At 38.1% G+C, this 14,719-nt stretch overlaps 1 protein-coding gene across 1 annotated transcript in view; it reads left to right on the top strand.

Moving 5' to 3' along the window:
• The window catches only part of ITGA2 (integrin subunit alpha 2), a 109,043-nt gene that overhangs the window by 56,300 nt on the left and 38,024 nt on the right, over positions 1 to 14,719 (top strand). Inside the window, exons 7-12 of the mRNA XM_005694721.3 lie at positions 942 to 1,090; positions 6,584 to 6,734; positions 7,022 to 7,187; positions 9,197 to 9,273; positions 12,179 to 12,317; positions 13,191 to 13,336. Of these exons, the coding sequence (XP_005694778.2) occupies positions 942 to 1,090; positions 6,584 to 6,734; positions 7,022 to 7,187; positions 9,197 to 9,273; positions 12,179 to 12,317; positions 13,191 to 13,336 (828 nt within the window). The remainder of the gene's footprint in view (positions 1 to 941; positions 1,091 to 6,583; positions 6,735 to 7,021; positions 7,188 to 9,196; positions 9,274 to 12,178; positions 12,318 to 13,190; positions 13,337 to 14,719) is intronic.

The following is a 14,719-nucleotide window of genomic DNA, read 5'->3' as shown; positions in this document are numbered from 1 at the left end:
CTTGAAGAGAGGAGTTCAACAATATCATGTGTGTGTGTGTGTGTTTTTGTCATTTTCCCAGGCCTTGCTGGCAAAAGCAGCTGATTGATCTCAGAAATCCAGGCCTTGCCCTACTCACCTTCCTTACACACTGGCCTCTATTTCAGCAACTCTTTTACCACTGATTTCCTTATAACCACTTCCCATTCTGGAAACCCCAAATCCTAGGCATAGGGAGTGATCTCAGTGCTGAGTACAAGGACATTAACTAAAGTGTTTGACCTCCTTGATCTAAAGGATTAGGGTATATGCTCAAACGTCTTGTTCCGAAGTTGTCCTACCCCTCTCAGCTCTCCCAAATAAGCCTCTCCAGTGGCATTTTCCCTGAAGACCAGAAGTGTCCTGTCCCAAACACGCATATAGCAGCTTCCTTTCTAATGTCTGTGATGAGAGGAAATCCAGCACAGAGAAAACATTTATACTGACTGCATTGATTAGCAGTCACTTTTCCTAGTATTCAACTATACTTCCTTGTTTATTAGATAATTATCCTCACTTGATGAGATGTTACCTTCTATTCATGATTGCTTGTAATGGTTAACATGTATATATCCTTTTGTAACTAGAAAATCTATTTAAGTCTTCCTGTTATGAACTTTATTCTACTATTCATCCATATGGCAGTGCTTTAAAAGCTGCAGCGATTATTCTTGAGAACCATATGGCAGATAAATGGCACATTATCATGCATGTCAATAAGTCCCACTGCTGTACACTGATGGCCTCTGACAGGGAAGTTATCCTATTGGAAGAAAAATAACTATTCTTAAGAAAAAATTTGGAAATGATTCCCTTAAGCTATCAGCCCATGTATAAATGTACTTCTGATTTTTATTATATTGGTTACATAGGAATGATTTATAACAATGACAAGCCTGTAATAAACTTCTTTTCTCTTTAAGATGGGGTTAATTCAATATGCCAATAATCCAAGAGTTGTGTTTAATCTGAATACTTTTAAATCCAAAGATGAAATGATTAAAGCAACATCGCAGACATACCAACATGGTGGAGACCTTACAAATACCTTCAAAGCAATTCAGTATGCAAGGTAAGTTATGATGCTAATAGGTCAGTATGTTGATAAAATAGAAGTGCTCATAAGTAAGAAAAGACAAAGAAAAATATATCGTGAGTGCATGCTCAGTTGCTCAGTCCTGTTCAGCTCTCTGCAACCGCGTGGACTGTAGCCTGCGAGGCTTCTCTGTCCATGGGATTCTCCTGGCAAGAGTACTGGAGTGGGTTGCCATTTCCTCCTCCAGTGTATCTTCCCAACCCAGGGATTGAACCCATGTCTCTTGCATTGGCAGGTGGATTCTTTACTACTGCACCACGTGGGAAACCCTAATATGTGGTACCTATACTTAAATCAGAACTAGTAGAGTAGACAGGTCTGAACATTCTTTTACTTGAACACTTTGAGAAGGCAGAAGGGAATAAAATTTTTAAATCTTTGATTTCTGTGACTTTTATAAGATTTTTAAATATTTTATATGAAGTAAATAAAATGAAATTAAAAAACCTTGGGTTAAGTTGGACATGGAGCAATCTGCAATTATTTGTTACTATTTATTAAGACCACAAACAACTTGAGCTAGTGGGATACTTCAGCCAAGTTAAGAAGGGCTGTAGAATCTTAAGTGTTAATGACATAGGAGTCTGAATTGAAGGACTCATTCTGCTTACTACTATCTGGGGCAATTTCATAACTATATAACACTCTCCTAATTCTTAGCTCAGTGTCTCTATTTTCTTAGCCCTGCTGACCTTCATCTTCACTCTGACTTATTCAGATACCTTTACCAAAAAAGTGCTAAACATTCTTATGTTGTTTAAAAAATATGAATGAGAACAGTAAGTTCATCTTCCTTTAAACCTACTTTTTGCCCTTTTCCCTCTGGTTGTGCCTTCCTTCCACTGCCATAATTCCTTAAAAGAAGTATCTATGTTCCTTTCTTCATATCCTTGAAACAAATGGCTCTGCCACCAGGTAAATGCGGTTTTGCCTCAAGCCTCATCCTCTTTAGCTTCCCTTATCATTTGACAATAATGAGCACGCAGTGTTATTTCTACCCCAGATGCCTTGACACCACACACTTCTAGAAAACCTGCCAACTTTTGTCAACGAGTTTGCCTCTTCATTGGCTTCTTTTCCTAGTTTTTCTTCACTAAACAGAGTCCTTCTTTCATAGCTCTTTTTTTCTTAGGTGTTGTATCCACTCTCTTGGTTACATGAGCCATCATCCTTGCCTGGCTTACCCCACGGCTATGTCATCAGCCCTGACCTCTCTCTTAGAATTCACACTAGTGTCCAGCTGATGCCGAGTATCTTTATTTGGAGTGTTGGCTCACTTGTCAAACTGAGTCCATCCTAAACTGGCCCTGTGCTTTTCCCTTCCCTTCCTCGTGACTCTGCCATTTTGATTCATTGTCCACCTTTCCTCCTTGTTATTCAGACTGTAAACTTAATGGTTTATTTTATTCTTTCTGCTCCTCTTTAGGTCACATAATCTGGCCAGTCACCACATCCTGTCTTTTCTATTTCTGAATTTCCTATAATATCCATCCTTTCTTTTTTCAGTATATTCTATGTTCTAGTTGCTGCTTCTGTCAACTGCTGACTCTCCCTATCTGTCTCAAGAGTAGATTCCCTACAAGAGAAGATATGATTGGTTTGGTTAATTTATGTCCCTATTAAGTTTTGCTTTGGAGCCAAGCCATCTCATCGGCTGCTGGCCAGTAGCTATTATGCAAAGCACCCTTCCTGGTTCAGTAAAGCAGGCTGAGGGGAGGACTAAGATGACGTAGAAAAATGGCCTCCTAGGAGTTAGAAACAGTAAAGAGCCTTTATTTTTAGAAGGGAATGTGGGTGTGGCATTTTTCCCTGGAAAGAGCCTAGGGGCCTGGCAAGCTTCCTTCTTAGGGAGAATAGGCACTTTCTGAGAAAATGGGACTCATATGGCTTTTATGATCTTTTCACAACTTTGTTTTTCTCCCTATCATCCCTCTCTCACCATTATTTTCCAAGCTAACAGGAGTCTTTCCATTGTGAGGAGAACCACCTAACTTTTTACTCATTCATTCCAGAATTTAATTACATCGAATTCTTTTTCTCTTTCTTCTTCTTTCTCTCTCTTGATCTGTTTCTTTACAACATCAAGTAGAATTCTGATACTCCTTCAGTGAATGTTTCCATTTTCTGTTGATCTTATTTGATTTGGTGCCTAAAGTTACAATTTACTGTTCCAAGCCATGCAGATAATCTTGGGCTTCCCAGGTGACGCTAGTGGTAAAGAACCCACCTGCCCATGCAGGAGATATAAGAGACCTGGGTTCAATCCTTGGGTTGGAAAGATCCTCTGGAGAAGGGAATGGCAACCCACTCCAGTATTCTTGCCTAGAGAATCCCATAGACAGAGGAGCCCCATGGACAGGCTACGTTCCATAGGGTTGCAAAGAATCGGACTTGGCCAAAGCAACTTAACACACACACATAGGTCATCAAGACTAAATGAGCCATAGTTTCTACTCTCAGCAAATTTATAATCAGACATGAGATCTACTGTATGTCATAAAGAGTATAATTCACTTAAAAATTATTTGATGTGAGTATAAGAATTCACATTTCTCTGGTTGAGAAGTAGGAACTATTTTTCAATATTTCTGTAGTCTGCTATATAGAACACAGAAAAGCTTTAGGAAATAAAATGATATTCTCAGTTTTAAACATGTTGAATTAAAGAACTCTGTATGCTTTCAGGTGAAAATATTCAATGCATTGAATACATAAACTTGAAGATGGGAGGGATGAATGGAAGAAAATATAGATTTTAAATTGTCATCATGTAAGTGGCGGTGGTAAACCTATATGATGACAGCAGAAAGAATGTGCAACAAGAGAATTCAATAGACAGGGGAAAAGTTGTTGGACACCTGGCTAACCAAAAGCTGAATCCCTCCTCGTTGAATCAAAACAAATTTCAGTTTAAATCTAAGAAAATGAAACAACTGAAGGACTATGAGAAAACTTGGCTGATGAAAAATAAGTCTTAGAGATAAGGCCCTTTTAAAATGACATGTCAAGTATAAATGACACAGACACAAAAAGTAACAGATTTGATTATACAAAAACATAAAATTTCCGCACAGTATCAATGTCACTAAAATTTTAAAAATGATTAATGAACTGAAAAAATTATTTACAACATATATGACAGAAGATAATTTTCTTTATTAACAGAAATTTTACTGCTCAGGAAAATGATGAAAAACAAAAATGAGCAAATGTAAAGAAAAATCAAGAGTTCATGAAGAAAGAAATATAAATGGCTAATAAACATAAAAATACTCATCATTCTTCATAGTTAAAAAGTACATAATAAAACAACAATAATATATTATTTTTCACTTAAAAGAGTATCCCAGATTAAAAAGTATTAATGGTCCTCATTGTTAAGGAAAGGAGATGGAGAAAAGTGCATTCTTGTACACTGATGGGAGTATAAATTGGAAGAAGTTTGAAGAACAATTTAGTACCATGTTTATCAAAATTTGAAAGGTGTAGATCCTTTGTCCAAATAATTTCAATGCCATAATTTTATATTACTGATGCATTTGAAAAAGTATGCAAGATATATACTCAAGGACATTCATTATAGCATTATTTGTAAAACCCAAAATGGCCTAAATGCATAATAATGGGGAGTTGGTTAAATAAACTATGGTTTCTCAAAACAATGAAATATTATGTAGCCATTAAAAAAGGAAAGTTCTAAATGAGTGATTACTAGTGGGGTGGTAGGGGTACAATATAAAGGTAGGGGCATGGGAGGCACAAATTATTGGGCATAAGACAGGCTCAAGGATGTAATAATACAAGGAGAATATAGTCAATATTTTATAATTGTAAATGGAAATTTACCTCTAAAATTATATAAAATGAGTGTTTTTTAAATGAAAATTTAGAAATCAAATTAAACACAAAAAGGAGAGTTCTATATGTGCTGGTATGGAAAGATCTCCATCAAAATGAAAAACCACTGTATAAAATATATCCCCACATAAAAGTTTAAGGAGTAAATGTTGCATATATTTCTCTATATGCAACATTTTCTAGAAGGAAACAAACTGATAATAGTGACTACCTTTGAAATAGTGGCTTGATGTAAACTTTTTGTTTTATAGCTTTCCAAATGCTTTAGATTTCTTTTACCATGTATATTTATTACTTTTATTTTTTTCAGATTTTATTTTATTTTTTTACTTTACAATATTGTATTGGTTTTGCCATACATCAACATGAATCCGCCATAGGTGTACACGTGTTCCCAATCCTGAACCCCCCTCCCCCCTCCCTCCCCATACCATCTCTCTGGGTCATCCCAGTGCACCAGCCCCAAGCATCCTGTATCCTGCATCGAACCTAGACTGGAGATTCATTTCTTATATGATATTATACATGTTTCAATGCCATTCTCCCAAATCATCCCACCGTCTCCCTCTCCCACAGAGTCCAAAAGACTGTTCTATACATCTGTGTCTCTTTTGCTGTCTCACATACAGAGTTATCATTACCATCTTTCTAAATTCCATATATATGTGTTAGTATACTGTATTGGTGTTTTTCTTTTTGGCTTACTTCACTCTGTATAATTGGCTCCAGTTTCATCCACCTCATTAGAACTGATTCAAATGTATTCTTTTTAATGGCTGAATAATACTCCATTGTATATATGTACCACAGCTTTCTTATCCATTCATCTGCTGATGGACATCTAGGTTGTTTCCATGTCCTGGCTATTATAAACAGTGCTGCGATGAACATTGGGGTGCACGTGTCTCTTTCAGTTCTGGTTTCCTTGGTGTGTATGCCCAGCAGTGGGATTGCTGGGTCATAAGTCCTTTATTTAGAGACTTCTGGTGGCTCAGAGGGTAAAGCGTCTGCCTACAATGTAGGAGACCTGGGGTCGATCCCTGGGTCAGGAAGATCCTCTGGAGAAGGAAATGGCAACCCACTCCAGTCCTTTATTTATTAATTTAAAAAAAAAAAGCCATTTGTTATTGGAAAAATGCAGATCCAATGAGTAAAATTTATGACAAAATGAATTATCTTTGCTCTGTTGATGAGTTTAATTTTCTTAGCCAAGGATAATTCTAAGGATTCCTGATGTGAATACATATACCCACACACTATGAAAACCATGGGAGCTATTTTCAATGCCAAGTGAGATTTACATTCTAAGGAAATGGCAACCCACTCCAATGTTCTTGCCTGGAGAATCCCAGGGACGGCGGAGCCTTTCAGGCTGCTGTCTATGGGGCTGCACAGAGTCGGACACGACTGATGCAACTTAGCAGCAGTAGCAGCAGCAGCGTGTGTCTCTACAAACTACAAATATAATATAGTTAAAATGTCACCAAAACTAATAGAGCAATTCTAAGTCGCAATAGGTTATATTCAAAGAAGTCAGTTTCATAGTTACTTTTCTAACCAGAGGTCCATGTGTTAACTTTATCCATCAAGTTTTTATTTTATCTGCCACAGAGATACCGCTTACTCAATGGCTGCTGGTGGACGACCAGGTGCTACCAAAGTTATGGTGGTTGTAACTGATGGTGAATCCCATGATGGTTCAAAGTTGAAAGCTGTGATTGATCAATGTAACAAAGACAATATACTGAGGTTTGGCATAGCAGTAAGTGGCTTTTCTTTTTACTGGTTTTTCAGTTCATAGGGAAATATTCCTTTAAGACTATACTTTCTTATTGCCTGTTCATAGCTTCATATTAAAGAATATTTTTACTCTATCTGAGCATCTTGCTGATTTTCGGTTATGATAACCAAAAGGATATGGAAGTGTTGCTTATTTTACTTCTCCAAAAGGCCTATTGTGTTAAAAAAAAAAAAAAAGTCTAGAAGATACTAACAGGAAAATTAAAGTACAGCACTGATGGCCCTCTCCTCTCTTCCTCTGTTTTCAAGGTTCTTGGGTACTTAAACAGAAACGCCCTGGATACTAAAAATTTAATAAAAGAAATTAAAGCTATTGCCAGTATTCCAACAGAAAGACACTTTTTCAATGTCTCTGATGAAGCAGATCTCCTAGAAAAGGCTGGGACAATAGGAGAACAAATTTTCAGCATTGAAGGTAAAAGAACTCCTCCTTCTCAGAATTTTCTTTCAAAACCTTTTTTCAAGGATACAAACTTACCAGCATATAAGGGGAACAGAAGGGATAAATTGGGGATTGGGACTAACATGTACACACTACTGTCTATAAAATAGACAATAAAGACCTACTGTATAGCACAGGGAACCCTACTCAATACTGTGTAATGGCCTATATGGGAAAAGAATCTACAAGAGTACATATATGTATAATTAAATCACTTTGCTGTACAGCAGAAACTAACATGACATTATAATCAACTATACGCCAATAAAAATTTTAAAAATAAAAAATAAAGTAACATGTTCTTAAAAACCTTTAAAAATTCTTTATTACCAAACACTCTTTTAATTAATTGGCTTCCCTTGTGGCTCAGCTGGTAAAGAATCTGCCTGCAATACGAGAGACCTGGGTTCAATCCCTTGGAGAAGGGAAAAGCTACTCCAGTATTTGGGCCTGGAGAATTCCATGGACTGTATAGTCCATGAGGTCGCAAAGAGTCAGACACAACTGAGCAACTTTCACTTCACGTATACCTTATACAAAGAGGACTCATAAGTAGCATCAATAAGAAAAATAAAGAATGATGACTACATAGCTTATAAAAGATGGTCAATAAACAAAAGAAAATATTCCCAATTTTAGTAATTATTTTAAAATTTAAATTAAATCAATGTTTCTTTGTGCCTAAAAGACAACAAAGATTAGTAATGTTTAATCTTGAGGAGATTATGGGGAAGCACGGAAGCTCATACACTATTGATAAGATTATAAATTGTATAACCTTTGGGAGCAGCAATGTAGTACCGTCTATTATAATCATAAATAGTTTTACCCTTTTATACTGCTTCCGTAATTTACATTGAAATCCTTAAAATTTGTTTGCAGTAAATATGTATACTTTTTAGGTTAGAAAAATACAGTGAAGATTTTTACTAGTTCAGATTTTGAGGAAACATTTACCAGATATATAATAATTTACTTCTGTGGCTTGGGAGGTCTAGTCACTGTAGAAATATCATATGTTTAAGACCTCATTGTAAGGAGGACTGGAAAACAATTCCCAGTTGGTAAAAAGTCCCACGTGACCCAAATCCTAGTTCCTGATGGTTAACCCAAATAACTCTCAGCAATGAAGTGAATATTTTATTGAGCACTTGCTCGGATCAAAGGGATTGCATAGATTAAGTATTAATCCTTATAGTCAAATCTTTATCTCTTGATAGATTAAGTATTAATCCCTATAGTCAAATCTTTTTCTCCTGGTTATCCATTGGAAGCATCTATCCAAACATTTTTATTCTTCACTACATTAATGTGACAGTGTGCAAACTTTTCTTTTTGTGAAGATTAGTGAAATGTAACCACTTTGGCTGCTCTATATGGAAAAAGAGTTCTAAATGAGTCTTACGGTGCTAGCATCAGAGGTAAGCACATATGTAGAACTTGGACCAGACTTCCAAATTGGCAAAATTCCTACTCAATCTTGAATCCTGGTTCCTGAAGCCAAATCCAAATATCTCTCAACACAGTCTTCACCACAGATCAATTGCCTGGCTCCTCCAACTATATCTGAGATATATGTGCATTTATTAGTACCAATATTTAAAAGCTAAAAATTCAGTTAGATCTTTAGCAAGTAACAATCATTTTTAAAAAGAAAAGATAATGTCAGTTTTCATCTTACCTCATCCCCTATGTTGAGTGTTTCTTGATATCAGGAATTTCATAGTATACCAATACATACATTAATGCACAATCAAGATTAATGCCAACTTCAGACTACCTGGGAAGTATTATGGATTTATGCATCTGTTAGAACACTTTCCTAGAGGTTCCTCCCTCTCAGCTCTGTATTTTTGAGTGGACATCAGAACAGTGTGTGTGTGTGTGTGTGTGTGTGTGTGTGTGTGTGTAGGCACATGTGTTTGAAAATTTGATTTAAAATCGGTAACAGTGATATAATTTTTGAAACTGCTATTTCCCAGGTACAGTTCAAGGAGGAGACAGCTTCCAAATGGAAATGTCACAAGTGGGATTCAGCGCGGAATACTCTTCTCAAAATGTGTGTATATCAGATAACTTCCAGTCATATTGTCATTTGCCTTGACACTTCTGGACCCAGTAGCCTTGTCCTGAAATAGGAAAACCAGCCATCTAGTGATCAGCAGTTCTCACTTCTAGTCACGGTTGTTTAGTTTCTTTGTGCTGCTGGTTTATCATTCTAAAAAACAGAGGTTAATAATGCCTTCCCTCCCCTATTTTACAGGGATTTTTTAAATGGAAAAAAATGATAATATACAAGAAAGCCTTTGAGTGCTCCAGGGGACAGGCAGTATATTAACTCAAGGTATTATTACTGCAGGAATTTTCTTTATATCAATCAACTGCTGGAAAAGTTTGTTTAAAACACAAACTCGTATCCTCACTGTCATGGTTGAATTCTGAGTTATTTGAATATCTCTTTTTTTTAACAGCAGAGACAGAAAAACAGTTGAAAAAATAAGGAGTTAGGGAAAGAGTGCGATGGGACATCTTAGCTCAGGGAAGTCCATTCTTGCTCAGAGACATCCATCTCACAGGTCTCTGATTCTGATCCTACTCAGGATATGAGTGCAACGGTAGCAAAAGAGGCAAAGAGACAGGTGACCCTGGGAAATACTCAGGGAACAGGATTTGACTGGCTGAATAAAAGCTGAGGATCAGGGTTTTTTTGTAGAATAAAAGGTGCTAACATTCTCTGGATCATCAATCATTAAGAGATGCTCCTACAAGTTATAGGTCTTTCCTTCAGAAAAAATGTCAGTGAACCCACACAAACAATTTTTCATACAATTTCCTGAAATTTTGTATAGACCTTGAAGCTCCTTCCTGCACCCAGATTTCACAGTCCAGGATTTATGACAATCATTTACATAATTTCATGGTCTCTTCTCTTCAGAATGGGACACATTATTTCCCTATTTTTTTTAATGGCTTTGTATTTTTCATCCCAAAATCATACCTTGAAAATGATAATGGAGAAGAATATGGAAAATAATGTCTATATAATGAGATCACTTTGCTGAACAGCAGAAATTAATATGATGTTGTAAATCAACTATACTTCAAGAAAATAAATTTTAATAACAGCAAAACTCCAAGATTGTATCTCTGATATTTTCTAAGATCAAAAACTTGTAAATAAGGACTTCCCTGGTGGTCCAGAGGACATGAGTTTAGTCCCTGATCAGGGAACTAAGATCTCACTTGCCCTGGAGCAACTAAGCTCACCCATCACAACTAGAGAGCCTGAGCGCCACAGCTAGGGAGTCTGTGTGCAGCAGCGAAAGATCTAGCCACAACTAGACCTAACACAGCCAAAATAAATAAAATAATTAACTAATTGGTTAATTGGTTGATTAATTAATTTTTTAAAAAATTTAAAAATAAGCCCCATCCTGACCATCTGCTTCCTGCGATGGCTTATAGCTTTGAATATTCAGATTGGGTTTTGAGCCAGTCCTGAGTAGCCTGTCCTCTTTGGGCCTCCCCACTGGTGCTGACCAATGGCTGTTTTTCTTCCCATACATGAAATATCATATCTTCAGTTGCTTTCTGTAGCTGTGCCATTCTCAAATAGATGGGATAAGAGAGAGAGGAATGTTTGAGAAGGAGTTAAGAAAAAAGAGGAAAGGGACTTCACTGGTGGTCCAGTGGTTAAGAATTCACCTTCCGATACAAGGGATGTAGGTTCAATCCCTGGTTGAGGAACTAAGACCACACATGCCACAGGGCAGCTAAGCTTGTGTACCACAATTAGCGAGGACCACACACTGCAGTGAAGACCCAGCACAGCCAAAAAATAAATAAAATGTTTAAAAGAAGAAAGAGGAAGGAAGTTGGATAGGTCAGAAGAGGGCTACCACATGGGTCTGGGGGAACAGTGCCCACCTCTCTTCCTCTGGCAGCAGCACTTCCTGTTTCTTGAGCATGTCTCATAGCCCGAGCTCTTCCTAGGAACACGTTAGGCCAGAGGCTCCCTTCTGACTCCTTTCTAAAGGCTTACAACTGTTCAGCATTTGCACATGTGCACCTTTGCATGGAAACTGGAAGATCGCTATATGCCCCTCCTGTACTGTGGTACAGATTTATCTTTAAAATGTGTTGTACTAAACAAAGCCCAAAGTAATACAGCCCATGGGAAGGCTTCTTTTCCAGCACAAAATGTATCAAAACAAGTTGGAGATACATCAACATACAATCTGTTAAAAAACCAAAATTCAGCTGAGTGAATCTGATTGGCTTTATTCAATGATTCATGGGATTCTCTTGTAACTCAATTGGTAAAGAATCTGCTTGCAATGTTGGAGACCTAGGTTTGATCCCTGGGTGGGGAAGATCCCCTGGAGAAGGAAATGGCAACCCACTCCAGTATTCTTGCCTGGAGAATCCCATGGACAAAGGAGCCTGGCAGGCCACAGTCCATGGGGCTATAAGAGACATACATGACTCAGCCACTAAACCACCACAATGATTCATGAATTGGGCAGCATTTCATTAAGCAAACAGAAAGGTGCTCTAAGGAGCTGTAGAAAACAGAAGGCTTTTATGGGCAGAAGGGGAAATGGTCAGACTGTTTCAAGCACAGTCACCTTCACATAGGGGACAGAAGGGGTCTCTGATGATTACCTCACTAGTGCTGACCAGGGAATTCCAAAGTGACCATTTAAGATGGCCTTCCTGGGAGAGATTGAAGTTGCAGTTAGGTTAGGTATGGTCTGGGTTTGATGATGTAGACTTGGCACAGGTGATTCCATTTTGACCTGTTGTCTCTCTTTTCTAAGCAATTCACATATATTTTGCTTCATCTCGCTTAGTTTTTTTTTTTCTTTAAATTTAGACCATTTGTTTTGATGTTTTGCCCACCCGACACTCTTATGCCTTACAGGTGATTTGTTTTAAGGCTTCTCACTTTTCAATTATTGTAGAATATTCTGACGTTGGGTGCAGTAGGAGCTTATGACTGGAGTGGGACTGTGGTCCAGAAGACACCTCATGGACATCTGATCTTTTCTAAACAAGCGTTTGAACAAATTCTGCAAGACAGAAATCACAGTTCATATTTAGGTAAGACCTACCAGCACTTGGCTTAGCACATTTAAGTTGCTTCCTTTAAGCTAGTTGGATTTCAAGATCAGTTCAGCAAAACAGTTGAGCTGTCATCTAATTACACGTATTTCAGCTCTTTGCCAGTCAGGCCTTAGCCCATAACTACTTAATGAAACACTGCATGTTTGACTCGTTAATCTCTTCTGGTTGTTCCAGCAGTTGTTATTCCTGGGACATGACTGTGTTTCTCCAAAATAGGAATAGGACCTAAAAGTCAGTACCGTAAGTGGTAGTCTTAACATCAGTTTGGAGTCTCCAGTGTTTCTGTTCGTGTAATGATAGTCACCAATTTTGAGCACCTCCTATGGGACAGTCCCTGAGTTGGCTATTCTATCTACATAATATTTAAATACTTCCAACTATCCTTTGAAGGGAGTACTACTATCCTCATTTTACCTTTCCAAAGAGCTTAATTACTTGCTCAAAGATAAAAAACTTAACAAGTGGCAAGTCCAAACTTTGAACTGGAGACTGACTCCAAAGCCTATGTTCTTCCCACTGTGCAAATTTCCACCTTTTAAATTCATTTAGTTATTCATTCTCAAATATTTGTTCATATTTGAGTTCACAAGGAGCTGGTGAGGACAATGCAGAATCTAGGGTCAGCTTTATGGGGACATGTTCCACCTCCACAGGGCAGTTTCTGGCCAAATGGCACAAGCAGTTCATCTTAGAAAAAGCAGGAGAATGTGACCTTCGTGTTATACTCAGGGGTGTGAGCAGCTATGCGTCACACTAACAAAAGGGCCCTCTGATCATCTCTGCTAGCTTCACAGGCTTATCTGGCCAAGATATTCAACAGTACCTACCCTGTAACCCTTTCTCTCCTAGGTTACTCTGTGGCTTCAATTTCTACTGGGAACAGTGTCCACTTTGTTGCTGGTGCTCCTCGAGCAAATTATACTGGCCAGATAGTGCTATACAGTGTTAATGAGAATGGCAATGTCACAGTGATACAGTCTCACAGAGGTGACCAGGTAAATTCCATTGTTTAAGCAGGTGAAATTAATTTCATGGACAATCGGGGCTTGTGGGAAGGGAGGAGTTAGTAGAAATGGAAACTAACATTGATTGAGTGCCCACCCTGTAGCTGCCTCTGTGATTTGTCTTTACTTGAATATTCCTTAAATATTCACAACAATACTGAGATCTACCATCCCCTTTTGACTAGCTGCTGAGAGTTTAACTACCTTTCTAAGGCTACATAGCTTTCATGGGGTTGAGTTGTCATTAAAGCTCAGTGATGACAGACACCTAACTACTGCTTTGTAGGCAAGTTCCAACAAGGAACCAAGGATCTGGAGAAGAAACAAGTAGACAAAGGGAGCAATAGAGCATTAGACTGAGCTACAACATCTGGGCCTGTACAGGTGTCCAGTGGCTCTGACATTTCTAAATGTCAAAAAGTTTGACATTTCTAAAAGTAAAGCAGCGCTTTTCTCTGTCACTTTCTTCTGATATGTGGCAATTTGGTAGTGAGGACCAGTGATGCCTCCCAGTCAAGGTCCACAAGAACAAAAGCCAGCCTATAGAGTCCTATTTCTTGCTAAGTAGTTTTGACTCCTGAGCTTAGCAAATATTTGAAATGAACATCGCTGTACTCCAATGACCAACAGAAAAATTTCTTCCTTAAATCAGAGAAACGGACAAAACAATGGATTTCCCTTCTCTGGGATTAAAACTGATTCACTGTCTCTGTGGATTTTCCTGGAGGAAGAAGATCTGAGTCTTTGACTTCCTTGACCACAAATCCACTGTGGTCACACATTTTCCTCCTCTTTAGTATTTTAAAGTTTATGGTCTTCCCTGGTGGCTCAGACAGTAAAGAATCTTCCTGCAATGCGGGAGACCTGGATTCAATCCTTGGGTCAGGAAAATCCCCTGGAGAAGGGAATGGCAACCCACTCCAGTATTCTTGCCTGGAGAATCCCATGGACAGACAAGTCTGATGGGCTACAGTCTGTGGGGTTGGACACGACTGAGTGACTAACACTTTCACTTTCTATTATGTTTTTTTAATATAAATTTATTTATTTTAATTGAAGGTTAATTACTTTACAATATTGTACTGGTTTTGCCATACATCAACATGAATCCGCCACAGGTATACACATGTTCCCCATCCTGAACCCCCCTCCCTCCTCCCTCCCCGTACCATTCCTCTGGGTCGTCCCAGTGCACCAGCCCCAAGCATCCAGTATCATGCATCGAACCTGGACTGATGCAACTCGTTTTGTATATGATATTATACATGTTTCAATGCCATTCTCCCAAATCTATTATGCTTTATCACAGAAGCCCTGTTATTTGTTCAGCCTCCCTCTTCCCTGCCTGCCTTTGTCTACAATACCTCGTAAAGC

This window comes from Capra hircus, chromosome 20 (assembly GCF_001704415.2).
Source record: "Capra hircus breed San Clemente chromosome 20, ASM170441v1, whole genome shotgun sequence".
NCBI lineage: Eukaryota > Metazoa > Chordata > Mammalia > Artiodactyla > Bovidae > Capra > Capra hircus.
Note: the sequence above shows the minus strand (reverse complement) of the source record. Positions and strands in the feature narration are given on the sequence as shown.